At 47.8% G+C, this 16,409-nt stretch overlaps 1 protein-coding gene across 2 annotated transcripts in view; it reads right to left on the reverse strand.

Moving 5' to 3' along the window:
- The window catches only part of mfap2 (microfibril associated protein 2), a 36,178-nt gene extending 22,977 nt beyond the window's left edge, over window positions 1-13,201 (reverse strand). Inside the window, exons 1-3 of one of the 2 annotated variants that reach the window (XM_031904920.1) lie at window positions 13,060-13,201; window positions 7,700-7,766; window positions 7,047-7,100 (exon numbers count right to left, since the gene is read on the reverse strand). In XM_031904920.1, the coding sequence (XP_031760780.1) occupies window positions 7,047-7,100; window positions 7,700-7,736 (91 nt within the window). In that variant the 5' untranslated portion in view covers window positions 7,737-7,766; window positions 13,060-13,201. 2 annotated transcript variants of the gene reach the window in all.
- Between the last annotated feature and the right edge of the window lie 3,208 nt (window positions 13,202-16,409).

Here is a 16,409-nt window from a genome sequence, read left to right on the forward strand (position 1 = left end):
CAGAACCCACAGCGGGATAAATACAGCGCCAATTCCATGTATAATACCCCAGAACCCACAGCAGGATAAATACAGAGCCAATTCCATGTATAATACCCCAGAACCCACAGCGGGACAAATACAGTGCCAATTCCATGTATAATACCCCAGAACCCACAGCGGGATAAATACAGTGCCAATTCCATGTATAATACCCCAGAACCCACAGCAGGATAAATAAAGCGCCAATTCCATGTATAATACCCCAGAACCCACAGCAGGATAAATACAGTGTCAATTCCATGTATAATACCCCAGAACCCACAGCAGATAAATACAGTGCCAATTCCATGTATAATACCCCAGAACCCACAGCGGGATAAATACAGCGCCAATTCCATGTATAATACCCCAGAACCCACAGCAGGATAAATACAGTGTCAATTCCATGTATAATACCCCAGAACCCACAGCAGGATAAATACAGTGCCAATTCCATGTATAATACCCCAGAACCCACAGCGGGATAAATACAGTGCCAATTCCATGTATAATACCCCAGAACCCACAGCGGGATAAATACAGTGCCAATTCCATGTATAATACCCCAGAACCCACAGCAGGATAAATACAGTGTCAATTCCATGTATAATACCCCAGAACCCACAGCAGGATAAATACAGCGCCAATTCCATGTATAATACCCCAGAACCCACAGCAGATAAATACAGTGCCAATTCCATGTATAATACCCCAGAACACACAGCAGATAAATACAGTGCCAATTCCATGTATAATACCCCAGAACCCACAGCAGATAAATACAGTGCCAATTCCATGTATAATACCCCAGAACACACAGCAGATAAATACAGTGCCAATTCCATGTATAATACCCCAAAACCCACAGCAGGATAAATACAGTGCCAATTCCATGTATAATACCCCAAAACCCACAGCAGGATAAATACAGCGCCAATTCCATGTATAATACCCCAGAACACACAGCAGATAAATACAGTGCCAATTCCATGTATAATACCCCAGAACACACAGCGGGATAAATACAGTGCCAATTCCATGTATAATACCCCCGAACACACAGCAGATAAATACAGTGCCAATTCCATGTATAATACCCCCGAACACACAGCAGATAAATACAGTGCCAATTCCATGTATAATACCCCAGAACCCACAGCGGGATAAATACAGTGCCAATTCCATGTATAATACCCCAGAACCCACAGCAGGATAAATACAGTGCCAATTCCATGTATGATACCCCAGAACCCACAGCAGCATAAATACAGTGCCAATTCCATGTATAATACCCCAGAACCCACAGCGGGATAAATACAGTGCCAATTCCATGTATAATACCCCAGAACCCACAGCAGGATAAATACAGTGCCAATTCCATGTATAATACCCCAGAACCCACAGCAGGATAAATACAGTGCCAATTCCATGTATGATACCCCAGAACCCACAGCAGGATAAATACAGTGCCAATTCCATGTACAATACCCCAGAACCCACAGCAGGATAAATACTGTGCCAATTCCATGTATAATACCCCAGAACCCACAGCAGGATAAATACAGTGCCAATTCCATGTATAATACCCCAGAACCCACAGCAGGATAAATACAGTGCCAATTCCATGTATAATACCCCAGAACCCACAGCAGGATAAATACAGTGCAATTCCATGTATAATACCCCAGAACCCACAGCGGGATAAATACAGTGCCAATTCCATGTATAATACCCCAGAACCCACAGCGGGATAAATACAGTGCCAATTCCATGTATAATACCCCAGAACCCACAGCAGGATAAATACAGTGCCAATTCCGTGTATAATACCCCAGAACCCACAGTGGGATAAATACAGTGCCAATTCCATGTATAATACCCCAGAACCCACAGCGGGATAAATACAGTGCCAATTCCATGTATAATACCCCAGAACCCACAGTGGGATAAATACAGTGCCAATTCCATGTATAATACCCCAGAACCCACAGTGGGATAAATACAGTGCCAATTCCATGTATAATACCCCAGAACCCACAGCAGGATAAATACAGTGCCAATTCCGTGTATAATACCCCAGAACCCACAGCGGGATAAATACAGTGCCAATTCCATGTATAATACCCCAGAACCCACAGCAGGATAAATACAGTGCCAATTCCGTGTATAATACCCCAGAACCCACAGCGGGATAAATACAGTGCCAATTCCATGTATAATACCCCAGAACCCACAGCAGGATAAATACAGTGCCAATTCCATGTATAATACCCCAGAACCCACAGCAGGATAAATACAGTGCCAATTCCATGTATAATACCCCAGAACCCACAGCAGGATAAATACAGTGCCAATTCCATGTATAATACCCCAGAACCCACAGCAGGATAAATACAGTGCCAATTCCATGTATAATACCCCAGAACCCACAGCAGATAAATACAGTGCCAATTCCATGTATAATACCCCAGAACCCACAGCGGGATAAATACAGGGCCAATTCCATGTATAATACCCCAGAACCCACAGCAGGATATATACAGTGCCAATTCCATGTATAATACCCCAGAACCCACAGCAGGATAAATACAGTGCCAATTCCATGTATAATACCCCAGAACCCACAGCGGGATAAATACAGTGCCAATTCCATGTATAATACCCCAGAACCCACAGCGGGATAAATACAGTGCCAATTCCATGTATAATACCCCAGAACCCACAGCGGGATAAATACAGTGCCAATTCCATGTATAATACCCCAGAACCCACAGCGGGATAAATACAGTGCCAATTCCATGTATAATACCCCAGAACCCACAGCGGGATAAATACAGCGCCAATTCCATGTATAATACCCCAGAACCCACAGCGGGATAAATACAGCGCCAATTCCATGTATAATACCCCAGAACCCACAGCGGGATAAATACAGTGCCAATTCCATGTATAATACCCCAGAACCCACAGCGGGATAAATACAGTGCCAGTTCCATGTATAATACCCCAGAACCCACAGCGGGATAAATACAGCGCCAATTCCATGTATAATACCCCAGAACCCACAGCGGGATAAATACAGCGCCAATTCCATGTATAATACCCCAGAACCCACAGCGGGACGAATACAGTGCCAATTCCATGTATAATACCCCAGAACCCACAGCGGGACGAATACAGTGCCAATTCCATGTATAATACCCCAGAACCCACAGCGGGATAAATACAGTGCCAATTCCATGTACAATACCCCAGAACCCACAGCGGGACGAATACAGTGCCAATTCCATGTATAATACCCCAGAACCCACAGCGGGATAAATACAGTGCCAATTCCCTGTATAATACCCCAGAACCCACAGCGGGATACATACAGTGCCAATTCCCTGTATAATACCCCAGAACCCACAGCGGGATACATACAGTGCCAATTCCATGTATAATACCCCAGAACCCACAGCGGGATAAATACAGTGCCAATTCCATGTATAATACCCCAGAACCCACAGCGGGATAAATACAGTGCCAATTCCATGTATAATACCCCAGAACCAACAGCGGGATAAATACAGTGCCAATTCCGTGTATAATACCCCAGAACCCACAGCGGGATAAATACAGTGCCAATTCCATGTATAATACCCCAGAACCTACAGCGGGATAAATACAGTGCCAATTCCATGTATAATACCCCAGAACCCACAGCAGATAAATACAGTGCCAATTCCATGTATAATACCCCAGAACCCACAGCAGGATAAATACAGTGCCAATTCCGTGTATAATACCCCAGAACCCACAGTAGGATAAATACAGTGCCAATTCCATGTATAATACCCCAGAACCCACAGTGGGATAAATACAGTGCCAATTCCATGTATAATACCCCAGAACCCACAGCAGATAAATACAGTGCCAATTCCATGTATAATACCCCAGAACCCACAGCAGGATAAATACAGTGCCAATTCTATGTATAATACCCCAGAACCCACAGCGGGATAAATACAGTGCCAATTCCATGTATAATACCCCTGAACCCACAGCAGATAAATACAGTGCCAATTCCATGTATAATACCCCAGAACCCACAGCGGGACGAATACAGTGCCAATTCCATGTATAATACCCCAGAACCCACAGCGGGATAAATACAGTGCCAATTCCATGTATAATACCCCAGAACCCACAGCGGGATAAATACAGTGCCAATTCTATGTATAATACCCCTGAACCCACAGCAGATAAATACAGTGCCAATTCCATGTATAATACCCCAGAACCCACAGCGGGATAAATACAGTGCCAATTCCATGTATAATACCCCAGAACCCACAGCGGGATAAATACAGTGCCAATTCCATGTATAATACCCCAGAACCCACAGCGGGATAAATACAGTGCCAATTCCATGTATAATACCCCAGAACCCACAGCGGGACGAATACAGTGCCAATTCCATGTATAATACCCCAGAACCCACAGCGGGATAAATACAGTGCCAATTCCCTGTATAATACCCCAGAACCCACAGCGGGATACATACAGTGCCAATTCCCTGTATAATACCCCAGAACCCACAGCGGGATAAATACAGTGCCAATTCCCTGTATAATACCCCAGAACCCACAGCGGGATACATACAGTGCCAATTCCCTGTATAATACCCCAGAACCCACAGCGGGATACATACAGTGCCAATTCCATGTATAATACCCCAGAACCCACAGCGGGACAAATACAGTGCCAATTCCATGTATAATACCCCAGAACCCACAGCGGGATACATACAGTGCCAATTCCATGTATAATACCCCAGAACCCACAGCGGGACAAATACAGTGCCAATTCCATGTATAATACCCAGAACCCACAGCAGGATAAATACAGTGCCAATTCCATGTATAATACCCCAGAACCCACAGCAGATAAATACAGTGCCAATTCCATGTATAATACCCCAGAACCCACAGCGGGATAAATACAGTGCCAATTCCATGTATAATACCCCAGAACCCACAGCGGGATAAATACAGTGCCAATTCCATGTATAATACCCCAGAACCCACAGCAGATAAATACAGTGCCAATTCCATGTATAATACCCCAGAACCCACAGCAGGATAAATACAGTGCCAATTCCGTGTATAATACCCCAGAACCCACAGCAGGATAAATACAGTGCCAATTCCATGTATAATACCCCAGAACCCACAGCAGGATAAATACAGTGCCAATTCCATGTATAATACCCCAGAACCCACAGTGGGATAAATACAGTGCCAATTCCATGTATAATACCCCAGAACCCACAGCAGGATAAATACAGTGCCAATTCCATGTATAATACCCCAGAACCCACAGTGGGATAAATACAGTGCCAATTCCGTGTATAATACCCCAGAACCCACAGCAGGATAAATACAGTGCCAATTCCATGTATAATACCCCAGAACCCACAGCAGGATAAATACAGTGCCAATTCCGTGTATAATACCCCAGAACCCACAGCAGGATAAATACAGTGCCAATTCCATGTATAATACCCCAGAACCCACAGCGGGATAAATACAGTGCCAATTCCATGTATAATACCCCAGAACCCACAGCAGGATAAATACAGTGCCAATTCCATGTATAATACCCCAGAACCCACAGCGGGATAAATACAGTGCCAATTCCATGTATAATACCCCAGAACCCACAGCGGGATAAATACAGTGCCAATTCCATGTATAATACCCCAGAACCCACAGCGGGATAAATACAGTGCCAATTCCATGTATAATACCCCAGAACCCACAGCAGATAAATACAGTGCCAATTCCATGTATAATACCCCAGAACCCACAGCAGGATAAATACAGTGCCAATTCCGTGTATAATACCCCAGAACCCACAGCAGGATAAATACAGTGCCAATTCCATGTATAATACCCCAGAACCCACAGCGGGATAAATACAGTGCCAATTCCATGTATAATACCCCAGAACCCACAGCGGGATAAATACAGTGCCAATTCCATGTATAATACCCCAGAACCCACAGCGGGATAAATACAGTGCCAATTCCATGTATAATACCCCAGAACCCACAGCGGGATAAATACAGCGCCAATTCCATGTATAATACCCCAGAACCCACAGCAGGATAAATACAGTGCCAATTCCATGTATAATACCCCAGAACCCACAGCAGATAAATACAGTGCCAATTCCATGTATAATACCCCAGAACCCACAGCAGGATAAATACAGTGCCAATTCCATGTATAATACCCCAGAACCCACAGCAGATAAATACAGTGCCAATTCCATGTATAATACCCCAGAACCCACAGCAGGATAAATACAGTGCCAATTCCGTGTATAATACCCCAGAACCCACAGCAGGATAAATACAGTGCCAATTCCATGTATAATACCCCAGAACCCACAGCAGGATAAATACAGTGCCAATTCCATGTATAATACCCCAGAACCCACAGTGGGATAAATACAGTGCCAATTCCATGTATAATACCCCAGAACCCACAGCAGGATAAATACAGTGCCAATTCCATGTATAATACCCCAGAACCCACAGTGGGATAAATACAGTGCCAATTCCGTGTATAATACCCCAGAACCCACAGCAGGATAAATACAGTGCCAATTCCATGTATAATACCCCAGAACCCACAGCGGGATAAATACAGTGCCAATTCCATGTATAATACCCCAGAACCCACAGCGGGATAAATACAGTGCCAATTCCATGTATAATACCCCAGAACCCACAGCAGGATAAATACAGTGCCAATTCCATGTATAATACCCCAGAACCCACAGCGGGATAAATACAGTGCCAATTCCATGTATAATACCCCAGAACCCACAGCAGGATAAATACAGTGCCAATTCCGTGTATAATACCCCAGAACCCACAGCAGGATAAATACAGTGCCAATTCCATGTATAATACCCCAGAACCCACAGCAGGATAAATACAGTGCCAATTCCATGTATAATACTGTGCTACTTACCTTGGTTGCCGCCATATGGGAAGAGAGGGTCCGTTTCCAATTGAGCAAATATCCCTATTCAATAAAGCAGAAAGAGTGAATGTGGCAGCTGGGGGGGGGGGATGGAAGGGTTAATGGCGCAGCTAAAAGTGTTCAACTTCCGTGTTTATGTGACAGTCAGTTAAGGATTTGGGTTCAGGCAGAGGCAACGATTGGGCCAATCAGAATCCTGCCGAATCCCAAACCAAATCCTATACAGGCAGCACATTCACTCATCCTCCTGCAGCTACTGACTCCATTGTTCCTTCCCTCCCCTAATAACAACATGGCTTCCTAGGAGCAGCCCCCCGGTACCCTACCCAGCAGCCCCCCCACACCCCCCCGGTACCCTGCCCAGCAGCCCCCCCACACCCCCCCGGTACCCTGCCCAGCAGCCCCCCCACACCCCCCCGGTACCCTGCCCAGCAGCCCCCCCACACCCCCCCGGTACCCTGCCCAGCAGCCCCCCCACACCCCCCAGGTACCCTACCCAGCAGCCCCCCCACACCCCCCGGTACCCTACCCAGCAGCCCCCCCACACCCCCCGGTACCCTACCCAGCAGCCCCCCCACAGCCCCCCCGGTACCTTACCCAGCAGCCCCCCCACCATACCCTGCCCGGGTTCTGATACTCACCATGCACAGAGAGCAGGAAGAGACACGCCGCCCTCATGGTGTCAGTTGGACAGAACCCGGTCGGTGCCTGGAAGGAGGGACAATAGGTGATTAGGTTTTACTCATGCCCCGCCTTAGTGCCCACTCACAGTGACTGCCCTTACAGTAAGGAACCCCTTCCTATGCTGATGGTGAGATCCCCTTTCCCCCCCACCCCCAATGTATCACTCATTCCCCCTCTCTGGGTAGGGAACCCCATAACCTGACTGCCCTTACAGTAAGGAACCCCTTCCTATGCTGATGGTGAGATCCCCTTTCCCCCCCACCCCCAATGTATCACTCATTCCCCCTCTCTGGGTAGGGAACCCCATAACCTGACTGCCCTTACAGTAAGGAACCCCTTCCTATGCTGATGGTGAGATCCCCTTTCCCCCCCACCCCCAATGTATCACTCATTCCCCCTCTCTAGGTAGGGAACCCCATAACCTGACTGCCCTTACAGTAAGGAACCCCTTCCTATGCTGATGGTGAGATCCCCTTCCCTCCCCACCCCCAATGTATCACTCATTCCCCCTCTCTGGGTAGGGAACCCCATAACCTGACTGCCCTTACAGTAAGGAACCCCTTCCTATGCTGATGGTGAGATCCCCTTCCCTCCCCACCCCCAATGTATCACTCATTCCCCCTCTCTTTGTAGGGAACCCCATAACCTGACTGCACTTACAGTAAGGAACCCCTTCCTATGCTGATGGTGAGATCCCCTTTCCTCCCCACCCCCAATGTATCACTCATTCCCCCTCTCTGGGTAGGGAATCCCATAACCTGACTGCCCTTACAGTAAGGAACCCCTTCCTATGCTGATGGTGAGATCCCCTTTCCTCCCCACCCCCAATGTATCACTCATTCCCCCTCTCTGGGTAGGGAACCCTATAACCTGACTGCCCTTACAGTAAGGAACCCCTTCCTATGCTGATGGTGAGATCCCCTTTCCTCCACACCCCCAATGTATCACTCATTCCCCCTCTCTTGGTAGGGAACCCCATAACCTGACTGCCCTTACAGTAAGGAACCCCTTCCTATGCTGATGGTGAGATCCCCTTTCCTCCCCACCCCCAATGTATCACTCATTCCCCCTCTCTGGGTAGGGAACCCCATAACCTGACTGCCCTTACAGTAAGGAACCCCTTCCTATGCTGATGGTGAGATCTCCTTTCCTCCCCACCCCCAATGTATCACTCATTCCCCCTCTCTGGGTAGGGAACCCCATAACCTGACTGCCCTTACAGTAAGGAACCCCTTCCTATGCTGATGGTGAGATCCCCTTTCCTCCCCACCCCCAATGTATCACTCATTCCCCCTCTCTTGGTAGGGAATCCCATAACCTGACTGCCCTTACAGTAAGGAACCCCTTCCTATGCTGATGGTGAGATCCCCTTTCCTCCCCCCCCCCCCAATGTATCACTCATTCCCCCTCTCTGGGTAGGGAACCCCATAACCTGACTGCCCTTACAGTAAGGAACCCCTTCCTATGCTGATGGTGAGATCCCCTTTCCTCCCCACCCCCAATGTATCACTCATTCCCCCTCTCTTGGTAGGGAATCCCATAACCTGACTGCCCTTACAGTAAGGAACCCCTTCCTATGCTGATGGTGAGATCCCCTTTCCTCCCCCCCCCCAATGTATCACTCATTCCCCCTCTCTGGGTAGGGAACCCCATAACCTGACTGCCCTTACAGTAAGGAACCCCTTCCTATGCTGATGGTGAGATCCCCTTTCCTCCCCACCCCCAATGTATCACTCATTCCCCCTCTCTTGGTAGGGAATCCCATAACCTGACTGCCCTTACAGTAAGGAACCCCTTCCTATGCTGATGGTGAGATCCCCTTTCCTCCCTTATCAATACGTCACCTTGCTATAAGGGCTCTACTACCTCACTGGACTCACCTTTCCTCTACAACTGGAAATAAATATTGTGATTCCTGTGTATTAGGTTATAACTGGGCTTCTCAGGGCCATATATACACATATATTGTACTGGCCCCCCTATACTCCTGCACCCCCAAACCTTGGGGATAATGATCTGTATCTCACACATATATTGTACATCAGTCAGGGACCCCACTGGCCCCCCTATACTCCTGCACCCCCAAACCTTGGGGATAATGATCTGTATCTCACACATATATTGTACATCAGTCAGGGACCCCACTGGCCCCCCTATACTCCTGCACCCCCAAACCTTGGGGATAATGATCTGTATCTCACACATATATTGTACATCAGTCAGGGACCCCACTGGCCCCCCTATACTCCTGCACCCCCAAACCTTGGGGATAATGATCTGTATCTCACACATATATTGTACATCAGTCAGGGACCCCACTGGCCCCCCTATACTCCTGCACCCCCAAACCTTGGGGATAATGATCTGTATCTCACACATATATTGTACATCAGTCAGGGACCCCACTGGCCCCCCTATACTCCTGCACCCCCAAACCTTGGGGATAATGATCTGTATCTCACACATATATTGTACATCAGTCAGGGACCCCACTGGCCCCCCTATACTCCTGCACCCCCAAACCTTGGGATAATGATCTGTATCTCACACATATATTGTACATCAGTCAGGGACCCCACTGGCCCCCCTATACTCCTGCACCCCCAAACCTTGGGGATAATGATCTGTATCTCACACATATATTGTACATCAGTCAGGGACCCCACTGGCCCCCCTATACTCCTGCACCCCCAAACCTTGGGGATAATGATCTGTATCTCACACATATATTGTACATCAGTCAGGGACCCCACTGGCCCCCCTATACTCCTGCACCCCCAAACCTTGGGGATAATGATCTGTATCTCACACATATATTGTACATCAGTCAGGGACCCCACTGGCCCACCTATACTCCTGCACCCCCAAACCTTGGGATAATGATCTGTATCTCACACATATATTGTACATCAGCCAGGGACCCCACTGGCCCCCCTATACTCCTGCACCCCCAAACCTTGGGGATAATGATCTGTATCTCACACATATATTGTACATCAGTCAGGAACCCCACTGGCCCCCCTATACTCCTGCACCCCCAAACCTTGGGGATAATGATCTGTATCTCACACATATATTGATATTGTACATCAGTCAGGGACCCCACTGGCCCCCCTATACTCCTGCACCCCCAAACCTTGGGGATAATGATCTGTATCTCACACATATATTGATATTGTACATCAGTCAGGGACCCCACTGGCCCCCCTATACTCCTGCACCCCCAAACCTTGGGGATAATGATCTGTATCTCACACATATATTGTACATCAGTCAGGGACCCCACTGGCCCCCCTATACTCCTGCACCCCCAAACCTTGGGGATAATGATCTGTATCTCACACATATATTGTACATCAGTCAGGGACCCCACTGGCCCCTCTATACTCCTGCACCCCCAAACCTTGGGGATAATGATCTGTATCTCACACATATATTGTACATCAGTCAGGGACCCCACTGGCCCCCCTATACTCCTGCACCCCCAAACCTTGGGGATAATGATCTGTATCTCACACATATATTGTACATCAGCCAGGGACCCCACTGGCCCCCCTATACTCCTGCACCCCCAAACCTTGGGGATAATGATCTGTATCTCACACATATATTGTACATCAGTCAGGGACCCCACTGGCCCCCCTATACTCCTGCACCCCCAAACCTTGGGGATAATGATCTGTATCTCACACATATATTGTACATCAGTCAGGGACCCCACTGGCCCCCCTATACTCCTGCACCCCCAAACCTTGGGGATTTAACTGTACAGGTTTAACCAAGCATGTTCCCAGGGGCCCCTTTTATTTCAACTAATTTAGAAAATAACCCACATTCCCACATTTGGCCTATTTGGCTGCCAGTGAATCCATTCCCTACATCTCACGGTACCGGCCCAAACACACAAGTGGCTCCCAGTACAAATGGCCACTGAGCGCAGGAAACGTCACGGCGCCGGTGCCACACTCACAGCCACAGACAAAAGGACTTGTAGAACTTTAGATATTTGAAATTCCAACTGTTGTTTTAACTTGGTGGAGCGGAAGCGGCTTCTTTTCTGCCCTGGAAACTTTACGGGCCCCTGCTGGGTCTCAGGAGCTACAGCTGTCACTGCCCCCACTCTGAACTACAACTCCCAGCATCCCCTGAGAAGATCCCAGCTCGTCACAAAGCCAAAGGCCCGTGTTGAAGTCAGACAGGGATATCGGTAAATCATTCTCACCTGGATACATTGTATCAAACACATAAATATATTATTTTATTTATCAACAAATCGTCCTATTATTTCGCAGTAGGGTAAAGGCACACGGAGCTACTTAGTAGCAGCTACTTGTCGCGACTACTAAACACCAGAAAATCCCCTGCCATAGACAATACTGAGAATTCCCTCTGCTAAACACACGTAGAGACAATTATCAGTGAATGATCAGCATTGTCTGTTTCTGTAGCTGCTACTTAGTAGCCCCGTGTGTCTTCCCCCATAGGGAGTAAGTGTCGCTGCCGCACTGCTGAACCCCAGATCTTCATTCCATTGCATTTCTCTCTGCCCCCCATCTCCGGCCATGGAAACTGCTAGTGCTATGGCTCTGACTGTCTCTCTGACTGTCTCTCTGACTGTCTCTCTGTCTGTCTCTCTGTCTAGACTGCAAGTTTCAGACTTGTTGGATGCAATTCCCCCTCTTGGGTCCAACACTCGGTCAGGGCCCCTCTCGCTTATAAAACATCAGTTACAGATAAATGAAATCCCTATTGTTCTAGTGAATCTGTTCCAGAGCAGCCCCGGCCCCCCAATCCATTGAGCCTCCCTACAGACACCAGCCCCACAGTTTGGGAACCTCTAGACCGTGGCTGTTTGACTACAACTCCCAGAATCCTCTAACAAACAGTACCACATTCTCTCTAATATAAACCAGCGCTTTTCTACATCTCTCATCGCCCAAACGGATCAATAACAGCCGGAGCCCCCAGTTAATAACAACGATGTGGAGAATTGATTCCTGCTACATTGGTTCAGCAGTCTTAACCAGCAGTGCAGAAAGGGATAAACAAATACTTTTCAATAGCAATTCCAGTTCCATATTCCAAGTAGCCTCTAGGTAGAGGGTAAAGTTTTATGAGACTCAGGAGGTCCCTGTCCCATAGAGCTGACAACCCAAGTGCCCAATGGCCATTAAAGTTGAAATGGGCAAAACTGGCACAAACTCAGGTGCCCAAAGCGGCTCCAACTAGAAAGTGCAGAGTTTTCCATGTCCGACTCATGGGCCAGGTCACCCCCTTAAGTCGTAACCCCCCCCCCGTGCCCCCCAGCAGGACATACTCACTTTGTGCCACTTGGGTAGAGCGGCACGTCAGGTCCCCAGGAGCAGCTGTGATACAGATCAGCCCCAATGGTCTGTGTGTAATGAATGAATGTCTTTGTCCCAGTTGCCTGTGGAACGTTTGTACTGTAAGGAAACATCTGGGAATGGTTAGTCTGGCCCCCTACCCTCGCCCCCCCCCCCCCAGAAAGAAAGAAAAGACTCCCAGCCCCCTTCTCCCTCTGGCACTGATTTCCAGCTGTAATTTCAAGGGGGGGGGGGAACAAAGGCAAATCCAGACAGTAAGTTTTATTTTGGCACTTGCCCAGGACACACACACTAAATACCCCCGTTACAATCTGCTGGGGGGGGGGGACTTATTTACATTGAAACCCCCACCAGGTTTGTTCCTGAAAGTCTCTGAAGGATCCAGGAATTTCCCCTGCAAGATACAGGGGCGCCTATTGGGCAGCAGAGGGAGACTGGGGGGCCCCGGTGCCAGTCAGAGGGTCTGTAACCCATTCAGTGCCGGATACAGCCCCCATAGTGGTTTTATGGCCCCCAGCCTCTATTCATGACATCATCATTCCAAGAGAGTCCGGCCCCCCCAGACATGGGCGCATCCCATAGCCGCTCTGCTAGATGGAACTGGTTCGGCTGTGATATTCCAATTACAGTCTTTTTATTGATTACGTGAACATTTTTGTCCTCGCTGGCATTTGAAATATTTTCTGGTTGCTAAGGTCCCCAACCCTGACAACCTGAATAGATAATAAATAGGTGCAGGACTGAATAGGCACATACACAATGGAGATCAACTACATTATTATTTATATCTCTCTCCTGTTCGACTTCCAGCTGATATTCAAATAAATGGCTTGTTGCCGGGGGTCAGTGTCTCTAGCAACCATACAGCAGCTTGCTTAGTTTTGTATTGATGTATTTTGTATTTCGGGTTGTGCATGACAGAAGCAGGACGGGGGCTCTTCAAGGGGGCGATTTGGAGTCTGCAGAGTCATTAGGCAGATCAGAGCTCGGGGGCCCCATGATAATTCCTCACTAACTGGCAGCAAATGCTCAGATGTCTAACAGCCCCTTCCTTACAGGGAATGTCACCCCCCGGGAATAATTACATCTAATTCCTCTACTGTTTCTGCAACGATCTAGGGCTACAGGGCCCTTTATATGGGGGGCACAGAACCCCTCAGTGACTGCTAATATCCTTATCATTTACAGTAGGGGGTACATTATCCCTTATAATACATGAGTGATACTCAGAGTTCCCTGTATAACTCAGCCTGCAGCCTTGTGCCTTTATATGGGGGGCACAGAACCCCTCAGTGACTGCTAATATCCTTATCATTTACAGTAGGGGGTACATTATCCCTTATAATACATGAGTGATACTCAGAGTTCCCTGTATAACTCAGCCTGCAGCCTTGTGCCTTTATATGGGGGGCACAGAACCCCTCAGTGACTGCTAATATCCTTATCATTTACAGTAGGGGGTACATTATCCCTTATAATACATGAGTGATACTCAGAGTTCCCTGTATAACTCAGCCTGCAGCCTTGTGCCTTTATATGGGGGGCACAGAACCCCTCAGTGACTGCTAATATCCTTATCATTTACAGTAGGGGGTACATTATCCCTTATAATACATGAGTGATACTCAGAGTTCCCTGTATAACTCAGCCTGCAGCCTTGTGCCTTTATATGGGGGGCACAGAACCCCTCAGTGACTGCTAATATCCTTATCATTTACAGTAGGGGGTACATTATCCCTTATAATACATGAGTGATACTCAGAGTTCCCTGTATAACTCAGCCTGCAGCCTTGTGCCTTTATATGGGGGGCACAGAACCCCTCAGTGACTGCTAATATCCTTATCATTTACAGTAGGGGGTACATTATCCCTTATAATACATGAGTGATACTCAGAGTTCCCTGTATAACTCAGCCTGCAGCCTTGTGCCTTTATATGGGGGGCACAGAACCCCTCAGTGACTGCTAATATCCTTATCATTTACAGTAGGGGGTACATTATCCCTTATAATACATGAGTGATACTCAGAGTTCCCTGTATAACTCAGCCTGCAGCTATAAGGTCACAGAGCTATATATATATATATATATAAAGGGTTTGCCAGGGATCTCGTGCTTGTATCACAGGTGTTGGGCTGGGGGCCAAGTGGCCGGGTGGGGGTGGGGGTGGGGGGGAGACATACTGTACAGGGGTCATTTGTTAAAGTGACAGTAGGGGAAGGGGCAGTAGGTGATTATATATAGGCCCTGGGGTGTGAGGGGAAGTAACACAGGAGATGCTTACAGCCCCCCCGCCCCATTAGACAGAGGAACAAGAGAGTTTATGTTAAAGACCCCCAGGATTCCTTTAGTTCCGCTCTGTGGGGGATAAACATTCAGATCTGGGAGGGCTGCGGCTTTAGAGCTACGGCAAACAGGAGGGGTCAACAGTTGGTACATGTGGGGCTCCGTACTTGGCATCATGTGATCCGGGTAACGATGCAGAAAAGCGACTAAAGGACGAGGCGGATGCACTGACTTTATTGCAAACCAGGCGCCATGTTGGGGGCGTCACAGGCCCCTTTTCCTTCACTGTCTCGGGCGCCGCTGCCCAGCTCTGCCGTTTGTCGGGCACAGCGGTTCTGTTGGACTCACTAAGGGGGATATTTATCCTGCTGTGTAAAAAGTGGAGTAAAACATTACCGGTGATGTTGCTCATAGCAGCCAATCAGATGCTTTGCTTTTCTAATTATTATTTAATTATTATTTATAAAACGCCAACATACCCCGCAGCGCTGTACAATAAGTGGGTTTTATACATTGGGCATACAGAGTAACATATACAGCAATCAGTAACCGATACAGGAGGGGAAGGGAGCCCTGCCCAAAAGAGCTTACACTCTACAAGGAGTAACATATAAAGCAATCAGTAACCGATACAGGAGGGGAAGGGAGCCCTGCCCAAAAGAGCTTACACTCTACAAGGAGTAACATATAAAGCAATCAGTAACCAATACAGGAGGGGAAGGGAGCCCTGCCCAAAAGAGCTTACACTCTACAAGGAGTAACATATAAAGCAATCAGTAACCGATACAGGAGGGGAAGGGAGCCCTGCCCAAAAGAGCTTACACTCTACAAGGAGTAACATATAAAGCAATCAGTAACCGATACAGGAGGGGAAGGGAGCCCTGCCCAAAAGAGCTTACACTCTACAAGGAGTAACATATAAAGCAATCAGTAACCAATACAGGAGGGGAAGAGGGCCCTGACCAAAGAGCTTACACTCTACAAGGAGTAACATATAAAGCAATCAGTAACCGATACAGGAGGGGAAGGGAGCCCTG

This window comes from Xenopus tropicalis, chromosome 7 (genome assembly GCF_000004195.4).
Source record: "Xenopus tropicalis strain Nigerian chromosome 7, UCB_Xtro_10.0, whole genome shotgun sequence".
NCBI classification, from domain to species: domain Eukaryota; kingdom Metazoa; phylum Chordata; class Amphibia; order Anura; family Pipidae; genus Xenopus; species Xenopus tropicalis.